General features: G+C 41.7%; 1 protein-coding gene across 4 annotated transcripts in view; it reads left to right on the top strand.

Moving 5' to 3' along the window:
• The window catches only part of LOC113543652 (roundabout homolog 2), a 128,756-nt gene that overhangs the window by 104,540 nt on the left and 10,494 nt on the right, over positions 1–13,722 (top strand). For 3 of the 4 annotated variants that reach the window (XM_053241269.1, XM_026942040.3, XM_053241270.1), the window contains 7 exons: positions 4,488–4,612; positions 5,796–5,967; positions 7,500–7,676; positions 8,607–8,693; positions 8,823–8,865; positions 10,477–10,604; positions 12,644–12,919. In XM_053241269.1, the coding sequence (XP_053097244.1) occupies positions 4,488–4,612; positions 5,796–5,967; positions 7,500–7,676; positions 8,607–8,693; positions 8,823–8,865; positions 10,477–10,604; positions 12,644–12,919 (1,008 nt within the window). The remainder of the gene's footprint in view (positions 1–4,487; positions 4,613–5,795; positions 5,968–7,499; positions 7,677–8,606; positions 8,694–8,822; positions 8,866–10,476; positions 10,605–12,643; positions 12,920–13,722) is intronic. The other variant, XM_053241268.1, reaches the window with a different exon arrangement.

Here is a 13,722-nt window from a genome sequence, read left to right as displayed (position 1 = left end):
CTCCTCTCTCTCATTTCTCTCTCCTCTGTCTGTCTCTTTCTTCCTCTCTTTCTCCCTCGCTGTTTTTAACTTGCTTAATCTCTCACTCTCTCCCTCCTTCACTTCACCCTGGTTGTCTTTTTTGGCACTTATACACATATCTCCCCCCCAAACACACACACATACACACACACACACGCACACACACACACACACACACACACACACACACACACAGTGATGGAGATATTTATTGGAGATCACATAGTTCATGTTGAGCTCCCATCCATTAGCACAATTAGTGCCACGGTGGCTTTGCTTTAATGAGTTCTGCAAGTGTGCCTCTCTCCAGTGCCCTCGAAAAAAAATCATTTCAAGCTGCTTGGAATGCCAGGAGCCAAATGATGACATAGTCTGAACACTTCTTTTACATCAACATCCACGCCTGAGAAATTGGATTTTCCAGTCAAATTCAGTTATATGGTCATCAGAAAAGGCCACATGATTGCGTGTGTTTCAGTCCATTGATATCTGCAGTGTTGTTGTAAGGTTAAACACCAGCTAATACCCAGAATGCACCTGAGGGCTTGTAGTGTAATTGCTCTTCTCTCTCTCTCTCTCTCTCTCTCTCTCCCTCCTCTCTCTTTCCCTCTCTCTCATCCTTCCTATCTCTCTCTTTCTCTCACCCTCTTTCCCTCCCTCACTCAGTTTCTCTTCCTCTTGTCTCTCGCTCCTTTCCCCTCCGCTTTCTCGCATATATATACACATACACACACGGTATATCGCTCTCTCTTCCTCTCTTCCTCTTGTCTCTCGCTCCTTTTCCCTCCGCTTTCACGCATATATATGCACATACACACACAGTATATCACTCTCTCTTTTTTCACTCTTTCTTCCCTCTCTTTCACCCTCTCTTCTTCACTCTTCCTCCGCTATCTCTCTTTCTATCTTTCTCTCTGTATCTCTTTCTCTCAATACATCTATTTTTCATCCCCTCCCACTTTCTTTCTCTCTCTCTCCCTTTCTGTTTCACTTGCTGTCTTGTCTATATGTTTTTTTTTCTCATGCTCTCTTTCACACACACCTCTCTTTCTCTCACTCATCTTTTTTTTCTATCTATCACTCTCTCTCTCTCTCTCTCTCTATCCCTCTGGGATGGAAACAGAGGGCAGTGTGTTGTGAGGTTGCCACGGTGTCACTTGGCAGAAGCCCTCCTCCCACACCGCACCAGGTCACATTACTGCCAGTGATGCATCACAGAGTCAGTGGGCTTGTTAGCATCTCTTACATTACTGTACATGGGAATAGAGTGCTTTGATCAAGCTCAGGTACACATAACGTGGTGCTTTAGTATTCATCGTGGCTGCCTGCCTATTAATATGAGTACAGCATCACACTGAGAAGTTAAGCTTCTCATTGATCAGGAGCCATGCTTTACTGAGTGTCAGCCAGGACAGCTCCCCTGGCCGCCTTGTCATGCCTCATAACCCGATTAGAACTGTTAAACACACTGCTGATAAACAAATGCCAGGGTTTTTGTTTGATGTAAAGAAGCTTACTGCTGTCAGTTACATAGAAATGATTCACAAACACAAAGAAGGCTAAAATCAGACACTACAGTCACTCCTTTAGTGACTGTTACAATGATGAAAAGAAAATACATTGAAAACGCTAAAATAAGGCCCGATATAGTTTTGCATTTTCATGACTATCGTAGGTGGGAACCTGACAAAGAGTGCCATGATTATGAAAAGAGGTGGAGTTAAAATGAATATATGGTAACACTATTTAGATAGTCCAATTTGCATAGTAGCACTATCCACTCTATATACCGTCATCTGATTCATAACAACATGTCAAATGACCTAGCTTTCAACATGCTATAAAACACTATCGCTAATCTACATGAACTAGAGTTGAAATTGTGATAGGACTAGGGACAAGTTGATAGTCTATAGAATATCTACTAAACATCAAGAGCTAGAAACTGGACCAAAAATGGGACGACTTGTCAGGCTACAGAGTGTGTATAGATGATCTACTATACATGACATATTGTTTAACATTAGTTAGTTGGTTGGTGACATTCAAATGACAATTGTTGACAGTCTATAAATAGATTTTGTTGACTTTGTCATATGACTATATTTGACTATCCATAAAAAGTGTTAATGAATATCCAGAAGTGTGGTAAGTGATATCTATACTAATTTGTCTTGCAGTATGCACTCAGTGGCTATTTTTGTGGGCAGAAATGAGTTCTTCTACACTCATGTAGGCAGAGTGGCACAAAGAGAGTTTCAGATTTTAAATCTGTTCTTACAGTGAAATCAAACACAAGTGCAAAAAGGCACTTGCATAACTACCACTTGAAAATTCTTGCAAACTTGAGGACAAAATGGTATTTTCCTGACTAAAAGTCCTGTTCCCTTTCCTACATTATTAATACCACCTCACTTCAATATAAATAGTCTATTTTACCCAAGTATGTATTAATTAAATACCATGGCCTGAGTTATTTTATCCATAACAAATAATAAACAACTCCGTTGTGAAAAGTGAATCAGGTTACGCATCATTATGCATAGAACATCATTACTTTATAGAATCAATAAAAGGGCTTAGAAAGCTAATTAAATATTAGACGAACCCAATTTATATATTTAGTAATAAGACTATTTAAACAATGCTTGATTAGAGTGGGTATCCATGAGGAGGCCATTATTCCTGTAGAAAAAAAAACAAAAAAAAAAAAACTCTCTTGTAAAACTTATGTCTGTTTTTTTAACGTTTTTAGGTGATATTGCTTAATATGTTCACTCACCAGCCACCTTAATTGGAGGACCTGTACACCTCCTCATTCATGCAATTATCCATTCAGACAATCATATGGCAGCAGCACAATAAATGAAGTCATGCAGATAAAGGTCAAGAGCTTCAGCTGAAAATTGGAAAAAGACCAGGTGATGTTTTTGCAGTCTTCCAAACTGTCTAGTTTTGGTGAGCCTGTGCAACCTGTAGCCTCAGATTCCTGCTCCTGGATGACATTAGTGGAACCAAATGTGGTCTTCTGTTGTAGCCATACATCAAAACATTGAGTGTTTTGTACATTTGGAGATGCTGTTCTGCTCACCACAGTTGTGAAGAGTGATTATTTGAGCTACTGTAGCCTTTGTGTAAGCTCAAACTAGTCTGGTCATTCTCGTCTAACCTCTCTAATCAACAAGGTGTTTCCATCCACAGAACCACTACGCACTGCAAGTTTTTTTTTTTTTTTTGCACCATTCTTTGTAAACTCTAGAGACTCTTGTGCATGAAAATCATGAGATCTTGTGCATGAGATCAGTAGTTTCTGCAATACTCAAACCAGCCCATCTAGCACCAACAACCATGCCACCAGAATCACTAAGATCACACTTTCCCCCATGCTGATGCTTGTTGTGAACATTAACTGGCGCTGCATAATTTTATACATTGTGCTGCTGCCATTTGATTGGTTGGATAATTTCATGAATGAGCAGATGTACAGGTGTTCCTATTAAAGTGGCCGGTGAGTGTATATTTGAGATATATTAGTTCCACAAATATTAGATTTTCTCGGATGTGAGGTTTTTCACAGCAATTTAATGATCCAGCATCACTGGTGAAAAAATTTGGTGCCTTATCGCAAAGATAGAGCCCAGAGAGAGTATTAACTGTGAGAGATATTTAACAGGAAGTGAGTGTAATATCAGGATGCACTCCAGGAAAGAGTGGAGAGGAAAAAAACTGTCAGTGGGAAAAGAAAAGCAGAGAAGCCTGGGGGAAGAGGGAGAAGGGCGATATGTAGAGGAGGATAGAGGGGGGGAGGAGATGCTGTAGGGGAGGTAATTGCCGTGAGTGCGTTGACTCAGAGCTGTATCCGGTTTGGCTGATGCAGAGTGTGTGTGCTCTGTGAAGTGTGGGCTGTGATAGCAATGGCAGCGGTGCAGGACTAACAAAGTCAGGATTAGGGCTCAGAGACGGTCACACCTCATCTCCTGCTGCTTTATATGCAACATTGCCATGCATGGCATCCAAAAAAAAAAAAAAAAAACTCACGTTTTCCGTTAGAGATTATTTAAAAGAACCTTTGAAATGGTATGTCAAGTAGCAGAGTAACCATGTACATATTTATCTGTGTAAATGTGCGAAATTATATATAGTACATATATGTAGGAATTGTGTGACATTTGAAAGCATTGTGCAGGCTGCATGCATATTTGTAGCTCACGGTAGGCACGAAATGTCTCGATGTGGCACAGTAGCTGTTTTCTTCAACAATGTTTATTATAGTCAAAGGCCAATAGTTTGCTCAGATGTCTGGGTCATTTAAGAAAGCCATTAAAAATCCATTTGGATTCCTGGAGGCTTGTGTGTGCGTGGGTGGGCGGGTGTGTGTTGGTGTGTTTGTGTGTGTGTGTGTGTGTGTGTGTGTTTTTTTTGCTGTAATGAGGACAATGATCAGTGATAAGTGTTGTACTGGGCAGCCCCCAGTGCTCCTCCACAGCAGGTGACGGTGCTGATGGTAGGCAGTGAGAACAGCACGTCTATCAGCATTTCCTGGGACCCGCCACCCACCGAACACCAGAACGGCATCATCCAGGAATACAAGGTACTGTTCATTTAAAGAAAAGTGACAATGTTCTCTGCTAATCACACACAGGGACGTATTCAGAGTCAGCGACTTAAGTCGTTTCGATATTTACACAGGGAAAGTTACTTGTATTCAAAGTTGTTTTAAGCAGATGCTTCTGTCAGTTTTCTGGGCTTCCCATTCAGATTACGCAAATCATCTGCACATTGTTCAGGCCTCTGAATTTTTATGCCTATAAGCATCTGAGACAGGGTTTTAAGTAGCTTCTAGACCACTCCTTTAATCACAAGCACTTACTTCAAGTGTGAAAAAAATCCAGGATAGAAAATGCGGACTGAAGGAGGTTTTTTTTTTCTTTGCTGTCAAATGTAATATGATATAAGAGCAAGAGACAATTTAAAAATGATTAATATAAAAGACTAATACAATGATATACGATTGAGAAGATGGCAAGCATTGAAATATATGTGCAGTTAATAGGAGCCTATAGTATATTGCTAAAACTGTATATTGCTGCTTGAATAGTCCTAGTTATAGTATCACATTAATTTAGTTATCACATTAATTGCTGCAAATTTGGTTTAATGGCACATTATGGCTTCCTCCTTCATTATTTGGAAGCTTTTAAAATAGCACTTGATCCAGCACATTCTATTATACTGCGTTTTATTGTTTTATATTGCGTGTCGACAGTTACTCGTGATATTGCGTGTCTACAGTTACTCGTGATAATGAAGCCATCAGCTACTAAATTGAGGTCATAAAATCTTAATGTGTGTGTATTATATAGGCCATTTAATTACGCCTATAATAAACTAGTTTGAGTTGTGAAATTAATAAAATAGTGCCAATGTTTTTGTTAATTTAATTAAAACATTTATTTACCCTCAATGTTCTGGTCAATGATTTGTGTGTTTATTATTATAATATTGCAGTTATACTTTGCTAATAATTTAGGTGAAAACCTGAAATACCGTATATTTAAATAGCAAAATTTACAGTTAATATAAAATCATAAAAGCTGGTCTGGTTTAAAAGTACATCCATTTCAAGTATTGATCAAAACACGAGGGTTAAGACTTTTTCTCTGTCTTGGTTACTTCATCTTGACCTCTTTCTGGGTGCATGCACTCTATTTCTGTGTCCTGTCACTCTTCCTCTCATTCCTTTCCCCCCTGTTCTCCCTCCTGTCGGGCGTTAGATCTGGTGTCTGGGAAATGAAAGCCGCTTCCATGTGAACAAGACGGTGGACGCTGCCATTCGCTCGGTGGTGGTTGGGGGTCTGCAGGCAGGCGTGCAGTACAGAGTGGAGGTGGCAGCAGGCACCAGCGCAGGCGTCGGGGTGAAAAGCGAGCCACAGCCTATTGTGATCGGTGAGACCGTGAGACTGTGATGTCATTTCTGTCAAACTGTGGAAGATTTGTTAAAGACAGTGTGAAAGGGAGATCAGAACACATTTTTCTTCTGTAATGTGAGTGAAACAGACTCAGTGGATTTGCTCCATGGGAGGGGAAGGTGAAATATGATATGATATTATTCTGGTTTATATAATTCCCCCCCCCCCCCCAATTCATCAGATGATGTTTAGAGGCAGGCAAATGTCATTGCTTTGTGATGGAAGATTGCAGAAAAACAAGAACTGTGCATTTTAAGTGAGTTATACTGATGAATCATGGTCCTTTCTGGGCCAGGGACATGAAATAACAATAGGAAGAGAATTACTGATATAATTGTATTATTTGCTCTAAATATAGAAGGATTAAAGTGGCATGTATAAGGTTTATAAAAATATTTGTTAAGTTAAAAAGCCAGGATAAAGAGGTTACTGAAGATCAACAAGAAGACAAAGAAGAAGGAGGAGGAGAAGGAGAGTGAAAGAAAGAAAGAAAGAAAGAAAGTGTACAGTTTGCCAGGTGTTTTTTATAAGTCATGACAGAATGAAAAACCGTCTCACTGTATCGAGGGTTTACTGCAGGACTGAACAAACACAATCATTACTAGATGGAGGCTCAGATAATGATTTCTAAATTTGTCGTGCTTTACTGAAAGACAGAAAAAGAGGGAAAAACAATACCATTGGAGATTATGTACCACCCTGTGAGTATGCTTTTCAAAGCTGAGCTCTTTTTTTTTTTAAACAAGCAGTGATATAAAAATCGATAAGATTTTCATTTAATACACTGTCCAGTGTCGTTCGGCAGAACACTGTTGGCTGTATCAATAATGCTCTCCAATAAACGCAGCCATTGCTAACATAGCGGACTGTCTTATTGCTGCGGCTTATCACCTTATCACATTTTATCAAGCTCGCTGATGTATGAGGCCAGATAAATACAGCCAGAATCAATACTATTGACGTGCTGCGCTCTCCCCTTTTTCCACGGCTTTTGACTGCCAGGGCCAAAAACACTCGCCTGCAGCCAACCGAGAAGGCTGTGCTGCGAGGCCTTAATGATCGTGTTTTTGGGGTGTTGCTCATGTTGCGAGCCTTTGAATCTCATTTCACAGAGCTGTAGCTGCACCAGGAAATCAAACCCTGATGGAGTCCCAGTGTCAATCTCCAGTCCTTCAGCTCAAACTGACGGGTGGCTCACTGTCCTGCACTCCAATAGCGCAGCTCGGTTTCTCTTTCACATTGTGTATTGTGCTCCAGTATCTCCGTGCTCCATTTGCTTGTTACGCTGTTAATCAGTCGTACAATAATCCTATTAGCAAAAATAGATTTTCCCTTGCACTTTTAATTGGTGTTCCTTATCTGCAGCTGGGATGTGACTTGATTTGATTTGATAGGGAGCCCGCTGTGGAGGGAGTCTTAAGAAAAAAAGGAGAATTTTTTCCAAATAATGACGTTTGTATGAAAACGTGGTGAAATATTGAATGGATTTTCACCTGTTTATGCTCACAGGTGCTGAGTTACAGGATGTGATGACTGGAGACGAGGGCAACGGCAGCATCACAGATGTCTTGAAGCAGCCAGCCTTCATCGCAGGCTTGGGGGGCGCGTGCTGGATCGTGCTCATGGGCTTCAGCGCTTGGCTCTACTGGAGGAGGAAGAAGAGGAAAGGCCTGAGCAACTACGCAGGTGAGAAGCCATGCGTCATGCCCAAAGCCTACATCTCTAGAGACAAGTCACTGGTATGGCAGTGCTAGAAAAAAACCCCCAAAAAAAACAACTTTGCGTTGGCACATAATTAATTTGAACGCAAAGTACAGCTATTTTTAGCCTGCGAAACTCTCATCTCTCATTGTATGGCTGAAAGGAAAGAAATGCATGGTAAGCTGGATTGCATAGTGATGATCATACAGAACAGAAACTACTGTATTAACTAAACCACACCTAGTATTTTGTGTAAAGTTGTTGTATTAGTGTGTATGCACAATTGCATAAGCCAATGCTAAACAAAAGCAGCCAGCTCTGACACATGCCCCTGCTACAATGCATTACACTATTACTTATGTGCATCAACCTTGAACACAATCCCATCATAACCTGCACTCTCATTTGGAAATGAAACGCCATTACGCTGCATATATTAGAAGACTGTGACCCATATTGTTCCTACATTAGCTCTAGGTACAGTTTCCAGCCTCTGAAATGTAATTTGGTATTCCCCCAGGGGGTAATTATTGCATGTAGCTGTGGATTACACTCATTATAATACGTATTGCCATCATCACGGTCCAATGACTTAGGTGCATGCGGCGGTGATTGCCTAATTCAATAGCCATGTGCTTTATCCATCACCTGGGCTTTGATCCTGAGCTCACGTGGGGCTCTCGCTGCGAGCAGGCTAGCCAGTGTGTGTCTTGCTCATGCGCTCATGTGCTCATATACTCACATGCTCATGCAAGTTCACTCAAATCAAGTGTGTGAAGTACAATATCATTGTCAGTTCAAGCATCAGACGCATCACGTGTCACCCGTCTCAATCCTTCCTCATCTGCATTTTATTGCTGTGTACCTGTACCGAATTCTAATTCTCTCTTTGTGTGTGTGTGTTTTGTTTCACAGTCCAGTCCTTCACCTTCACCCGTGCAGGTACTGGTCATTTGTCCCATCCCTTTCTAACTTCCGACGGGTTTGATGGCACCGTAGGCAGTAAGCCATCCAGTTTGTAAGACGTTAATTTAAATGCTGATATAATGAAACCAAGCAGTGATTTGAGTTGGATTTTCTTTTGTTTCCCTCCCCCGTTCTGGCGTGTCTTTCTGGCTGCTGGCCCTGCAGTGACGTTCCAACATGGAGACAGGGGCCTGATGGGAAGTGGAAGGTGAGTGATGCGTGTATTGACATTTATATCTGACCAAGTAAACAGAGCAGAGAATAGAAAAAAAATAAATAAAGCTATGATATGGCTAGGGTTTTTTTCTGCCTGACTGCACTGTGATGTGCTTTAACCTTGGGCAAGAACATCATGGTGTATGACTCAATTTCATGATTCAGCATTCATTTTCAGATCAGCTGCACATTCAGAGCAGTACACTAAAGCAGTGGAGGGTCTCTCTGCTGAAACTGCCGATGTTAACGGCCTAGCAGACAGGAACCTGATGGATGTTCTGATACTCGGTGTCTCGCGCCAGAGCAACGCCTAAGCTGATGTATCGATTGATTGGCTAATAAATCTCCTCTGGCTGGAATTAACCGAAACAATTAATGTGTCATGGCCGCTTTTTTATTCCTCCATTCATCGTCATGGCCTGGCTATGGACGGCTCTCCCCAGAGCCGGTGATGGATTCTCCTGTCGAAAGAAGCTCAAGAGAATGTGAAAAGATAATTATCCGAGAGAAAGTGTCTCTCATAAGCACTCTTACTTTTACACACACACACAGACAGCCCTAGGCACTCATCTACCCTCCTGTCATGTAAGTTCATAGAGCACTTTTTAAATATCGCTGGTTAGTGACCCAATGAGAGAAGCAGAGGCCCCTGTGGAGGTGAGAATCTTCATCAGCTGGATTAGCATAGCTGAGCAGGCAGAACTAGCCAAGAGGCCAAACAAACACAAGAAACTATGTTGCTTCTAAGTATAAATGCTACTTCTTTGCTTTTGTGTGTATGCTCCTGAGTACAGGAGTGTGTGTGTGTGTTTTGGAATGCGCATGCTAATGAGAATGAGATGCATATGAGTGTGTGTTAGTCTGGGTAGAAACAGCTCACATAATCTACACCTTGAGCCATTGAGCTCAGATGTGTTGAAGTCCCCATGTGCTGCTGGCTCTCTCGGCTCTTAGGGGAACACTTTTTCCTGGGCTGCTGCATTCATTAGACGAAAGGTAAACCAAATCATGTGTACAACCCGCCTGGCTGACTCTGACTTCCCCTCTCGGTACACAAATGAACCAAATTCAAAATGTCCCCCCGTCTCCAATAAACGAGTGAAAAATGTACATGCTCTGTTCCCCGTCGTGTTTTATTGTATGCATCAAAATTCTACATCAGCTTTTTTTGCTCAATTGGTAGTTGCCAGCCAATGAGCATCAGCCACTCTAGTTACCATGGAGACTGGTAACCTCTCCATCCCCAAATGAAGGTGGAAACACTTGCTGTAGGGGGTTTTAATATTCCGCCATGCGCTTGCTATCAGCTCCTCTCTCTCTCTGGGGCGGAAGGGGGGGCAGAGGCTCAGTACCAGATTTATAGACTTGTCACTGTTTTATGTCTTTTTGTTTGTGTCTTTATTATTTTCACTGCTCGGGGCGGTGTACTTGGGGAACGAGCTCTCGCAGCAATCTGGTGCTGATGCAGACTGTGAAAAAAAATGGAAAACAGTGTGTGAATGTTATTCTTTGTGTCTCTTATTCACCCTTTGGATATCATGCAGAGCATACACTTACATATGCACTTCTTCCATTTCTCTCTCTTTTTTTGTCTCTGTTTTAGTCGTCCTGGTCTGTTGAAAGCCGGTGACCCTGGCCTCCCTTGGCTAGCTGACTCCTGGCCATCCACCAGCCTGCCTGCCAACAGTGGTTTGGGCGCTCCCAAAGACCACACTAACTTTGGCCGTGGAGGTAAGATCTCAAGAGGTTACAACACAGCAAAAGAAAGGGCCTGAAAGAGGAGATCACTACTACAAAGCCCACAAGAGAGAGAAAAGGTCACAGGTTCAGGGCCCCAAGCACACCATCACTATATTTTTCTGAATTCATGTATGAGGATAATGAATATTTCAGCAAGCACAGAATCTCTCAGTAGTGGAAATGACAAGTGATCACACACACTACCAAAAATTCTCTTTCAATTCAGTTGTCCTTCATGTGTCTCATCCATTTCATTCCATGTGTGCCTAAAAACAATAGATCTGATAAAAAAAAAATAACTCATGGGATTACAGTGCCTATAAATAGATTTCACTACCTTTGGGGTTGTTTTTTATTGTGCAGCATGAAACCATGTATTTAACTCATATTTTTGCTGCTCATGAACACATAGTACACTAGGATATAAAAGTAAAAAAAATGCAGTAATTTAATACATTAATTAACAATAGTAACCAACTGAAGCAGCTAACTCTCTTCCACTGTGTAATTACTTGGTTGGAGTCCACTTTTGCTGAGGTTTTTCCACATGATTTCAGAAGAAAATATCCTCCCCTGCTGGAGAAAAAAAACCTTTTAAATGGAAGTTGGCCTAATGGTTTCCATATACCCTTAAAGTCATTAGATATTGATGGGAAAATGGTTAAAGGAAACCATTATGCCACTTCCCATTTTCAGCATGGCTATGTTTTTGGGCTTCCCCAGTTCCAAGGAAACACTATACCACAAAGCTTAAGGAACATACCAAACAAAAAACATTCTTTAAAAAATACCACCAACTTATATATATATATATATATATATATCAAAGCATAGTGAATGGTAAGGAAGGCCACCAGGAGTCCTACTGCAGCTCCACAGGAGTTACAGTCCTCTATGACACTGATGGAAGAAAGTTGAGACACAAATAGGAATCAAACTTCATAAAGCTGGCTTGTGCAGAATGGTGGCATGAGGAAATCCTTTGTTTAAAAAAAAAGGGGATAAAAACAACACATCCCATCTTGTTTTGGAATTTGCCCAAAGGCATGTGTGATACTCTACAGTTGCTATGGTTTGTTAACTTTTCAGCTTCAGTACTCAGCAGAAACCTAACACAGCACATCACAGTAAGAGCACCATCCCTATTGTGAAGCATGATGGTGTTAGCATTGTGCCTTTGAGATATTATTCTGTGGCAGAGACTCATATGAGGAAGACTAATAAGATTTAAGTGAAAACAAATGGAGTTGGGTATAGAAAAATCCTGGAGGAAAATATACTACAGTTTACAAGAGAACAGGGACAGAAAGATTAATGTCCTGTAGGGGGTCAGAACCAAATATCTGTCTACTGTGGTCCTACCCAGTATTAACTTGTGGGGTGGGGTGGTGGGTAAATATTATCATATCTGTGTCTCTGCTGTACTGAGACTGGTCCTTCACATAAATAATATTGTTCCACTGATGCACGGGGTAGAGATGGGCTGACAAACTATCTGTACTGTCACGTGGGTTACAGTCAGTAATTGTGTATCTATAGAACAACTTGTATGATATGCGTACCTACTAAAATGACCAATGAGTGTTTCGTGGTTTCATGTTTATAGTTTCATACTGTGACACAGTAAACTGCAAAAGAATTCAAAAGGGTGAATACTGTCAATAGACAATTTGCATGAGTTTGCTGACGTATACCTGCTTAGGCATGTGCTAAAGTGTGTGTGTAATAGGCACATTTGAATCTCAGCGAGCTCCGCGGGTCGAGCTGGTCCAAGCTGAAGGTCAGCTCAGCATGTGTGTCCATCTTTCACAGCCATCACACCCCCTTCCCCCCCACCGAGCATCCCATGTCATCTGATAATTAATCTGCTAGCTAATCTCTTTTATTTATCTCACCTCATTTAAGCCAGGATGAGTGTGTGGAACAGCAGCAGCAGGGTGCGCTAATAAGCTTCACACTGACCTTAAGCGCTACGACTGTCCCTCTCCTTGTCGCTTTTTCTTTAATCTCTCCATCTCTCACGCTCTCAGACGTGCTGCCTGCTGGTGCCGGAGAAAAGACGGGCACCATGCTGTCGGATGGTGCTATCTACAGCAGCATTGACTTCGCCGGCAAGGCTGGCTACAGCAGCCCAGGCAGAGGAAACCACGCCAGCCCCTATGCCACCACACAGATCCTGCAGTCCAACAGCTTCCACGAGCTGGCAGTGGATCGTCCCGAGCCGCGCTGGAAGGCCTCGCTGCGAGCACAGCATGAAATGCCCAGCCTGGGCTACTCACTCACGGAAAACCGTTCCTGTGCCAACGGTATACACAAAGCTCCCTTTTCACTTTCATTCTCAGTCTTGCTGTGCCGGAGGAAACTAAACGAGAACACTTTACTCATTAAAGCTAATCTTCTAATCTTCTTACAGTTCTGAGCTGTGGGGACTCCTGGATGAGTTTAAATTTTAAAAATCACACTGACTTATTCAGTGTTTGTACAGAGTATTTAGCCTGACAAGAAGAGGAAAGTTTGTCTTGCTTTCTGTCTTTCTCGTTCTTACTGCTAGATCTTTGCCTCTGTATTTTTTTGTCTCTTATCCATATCAGAGTTGCAGTGTATGCATTTATGCCACATTATTTTGGCCAGTGGTCAGTGATGATGGCCCTCGGCGCTGTTTCAGGGTCATCTCTGAAAATGGCCTCTAATTTACTTGGCTGCCCGGCTAATTATGAGTGTGGAACATACTGTATCTTGGGACAGCTAATCTAATATATAGGGCCACGAAAGAAAGAGGACCGGAGGGAAATAAAGAGAACAAGACAATAAAGCCTGAACGCAAAAAAAAAAGGCTTTAGGAAAAGAAATGTACAAAAAACGTAGAAAGGAACTAATGTGCCCAGATCAAGAGGGATTCAATGTAATATTTACATCTTTGCAGAAAACAGACCCAGAGGATATCATCCTTAATCGTTTTTCTTTTTTTAATGTGTGTTTTGCTTCTCAGCCCTGGGAGTTTTGTAGCCCAGAAATGTCAGAGAGTTACAGCCCGATGCCGTGGATTAATTTGATTAGTGCAGGCAGGGATTCCTCTGTGTTTTGACCCATGGACTTGAAATTAGTGCTC

The sequence above is a fragment of the Pangasianodon hypophthalmus genome, chromosome 17 (genome assembly GCF_027358585.1).
Source record: "Pangasianodon hypophthalmus isolate fPanHyp1 chromosome 17, fPanHyp1.pri, whole genome shotgun sequence".
Lineage (NCBI taxonomy): Eukaryota > Metazoa > Chordata > Actinopteri > Siluriformes > Pangasiidae > Pangasianodon > Pangasianodon hypophthalmus.
Note: the sequence above shows the minus strand (reverse complement) of the source record. Positions and strands in the feature narration are given on the sequence as shown.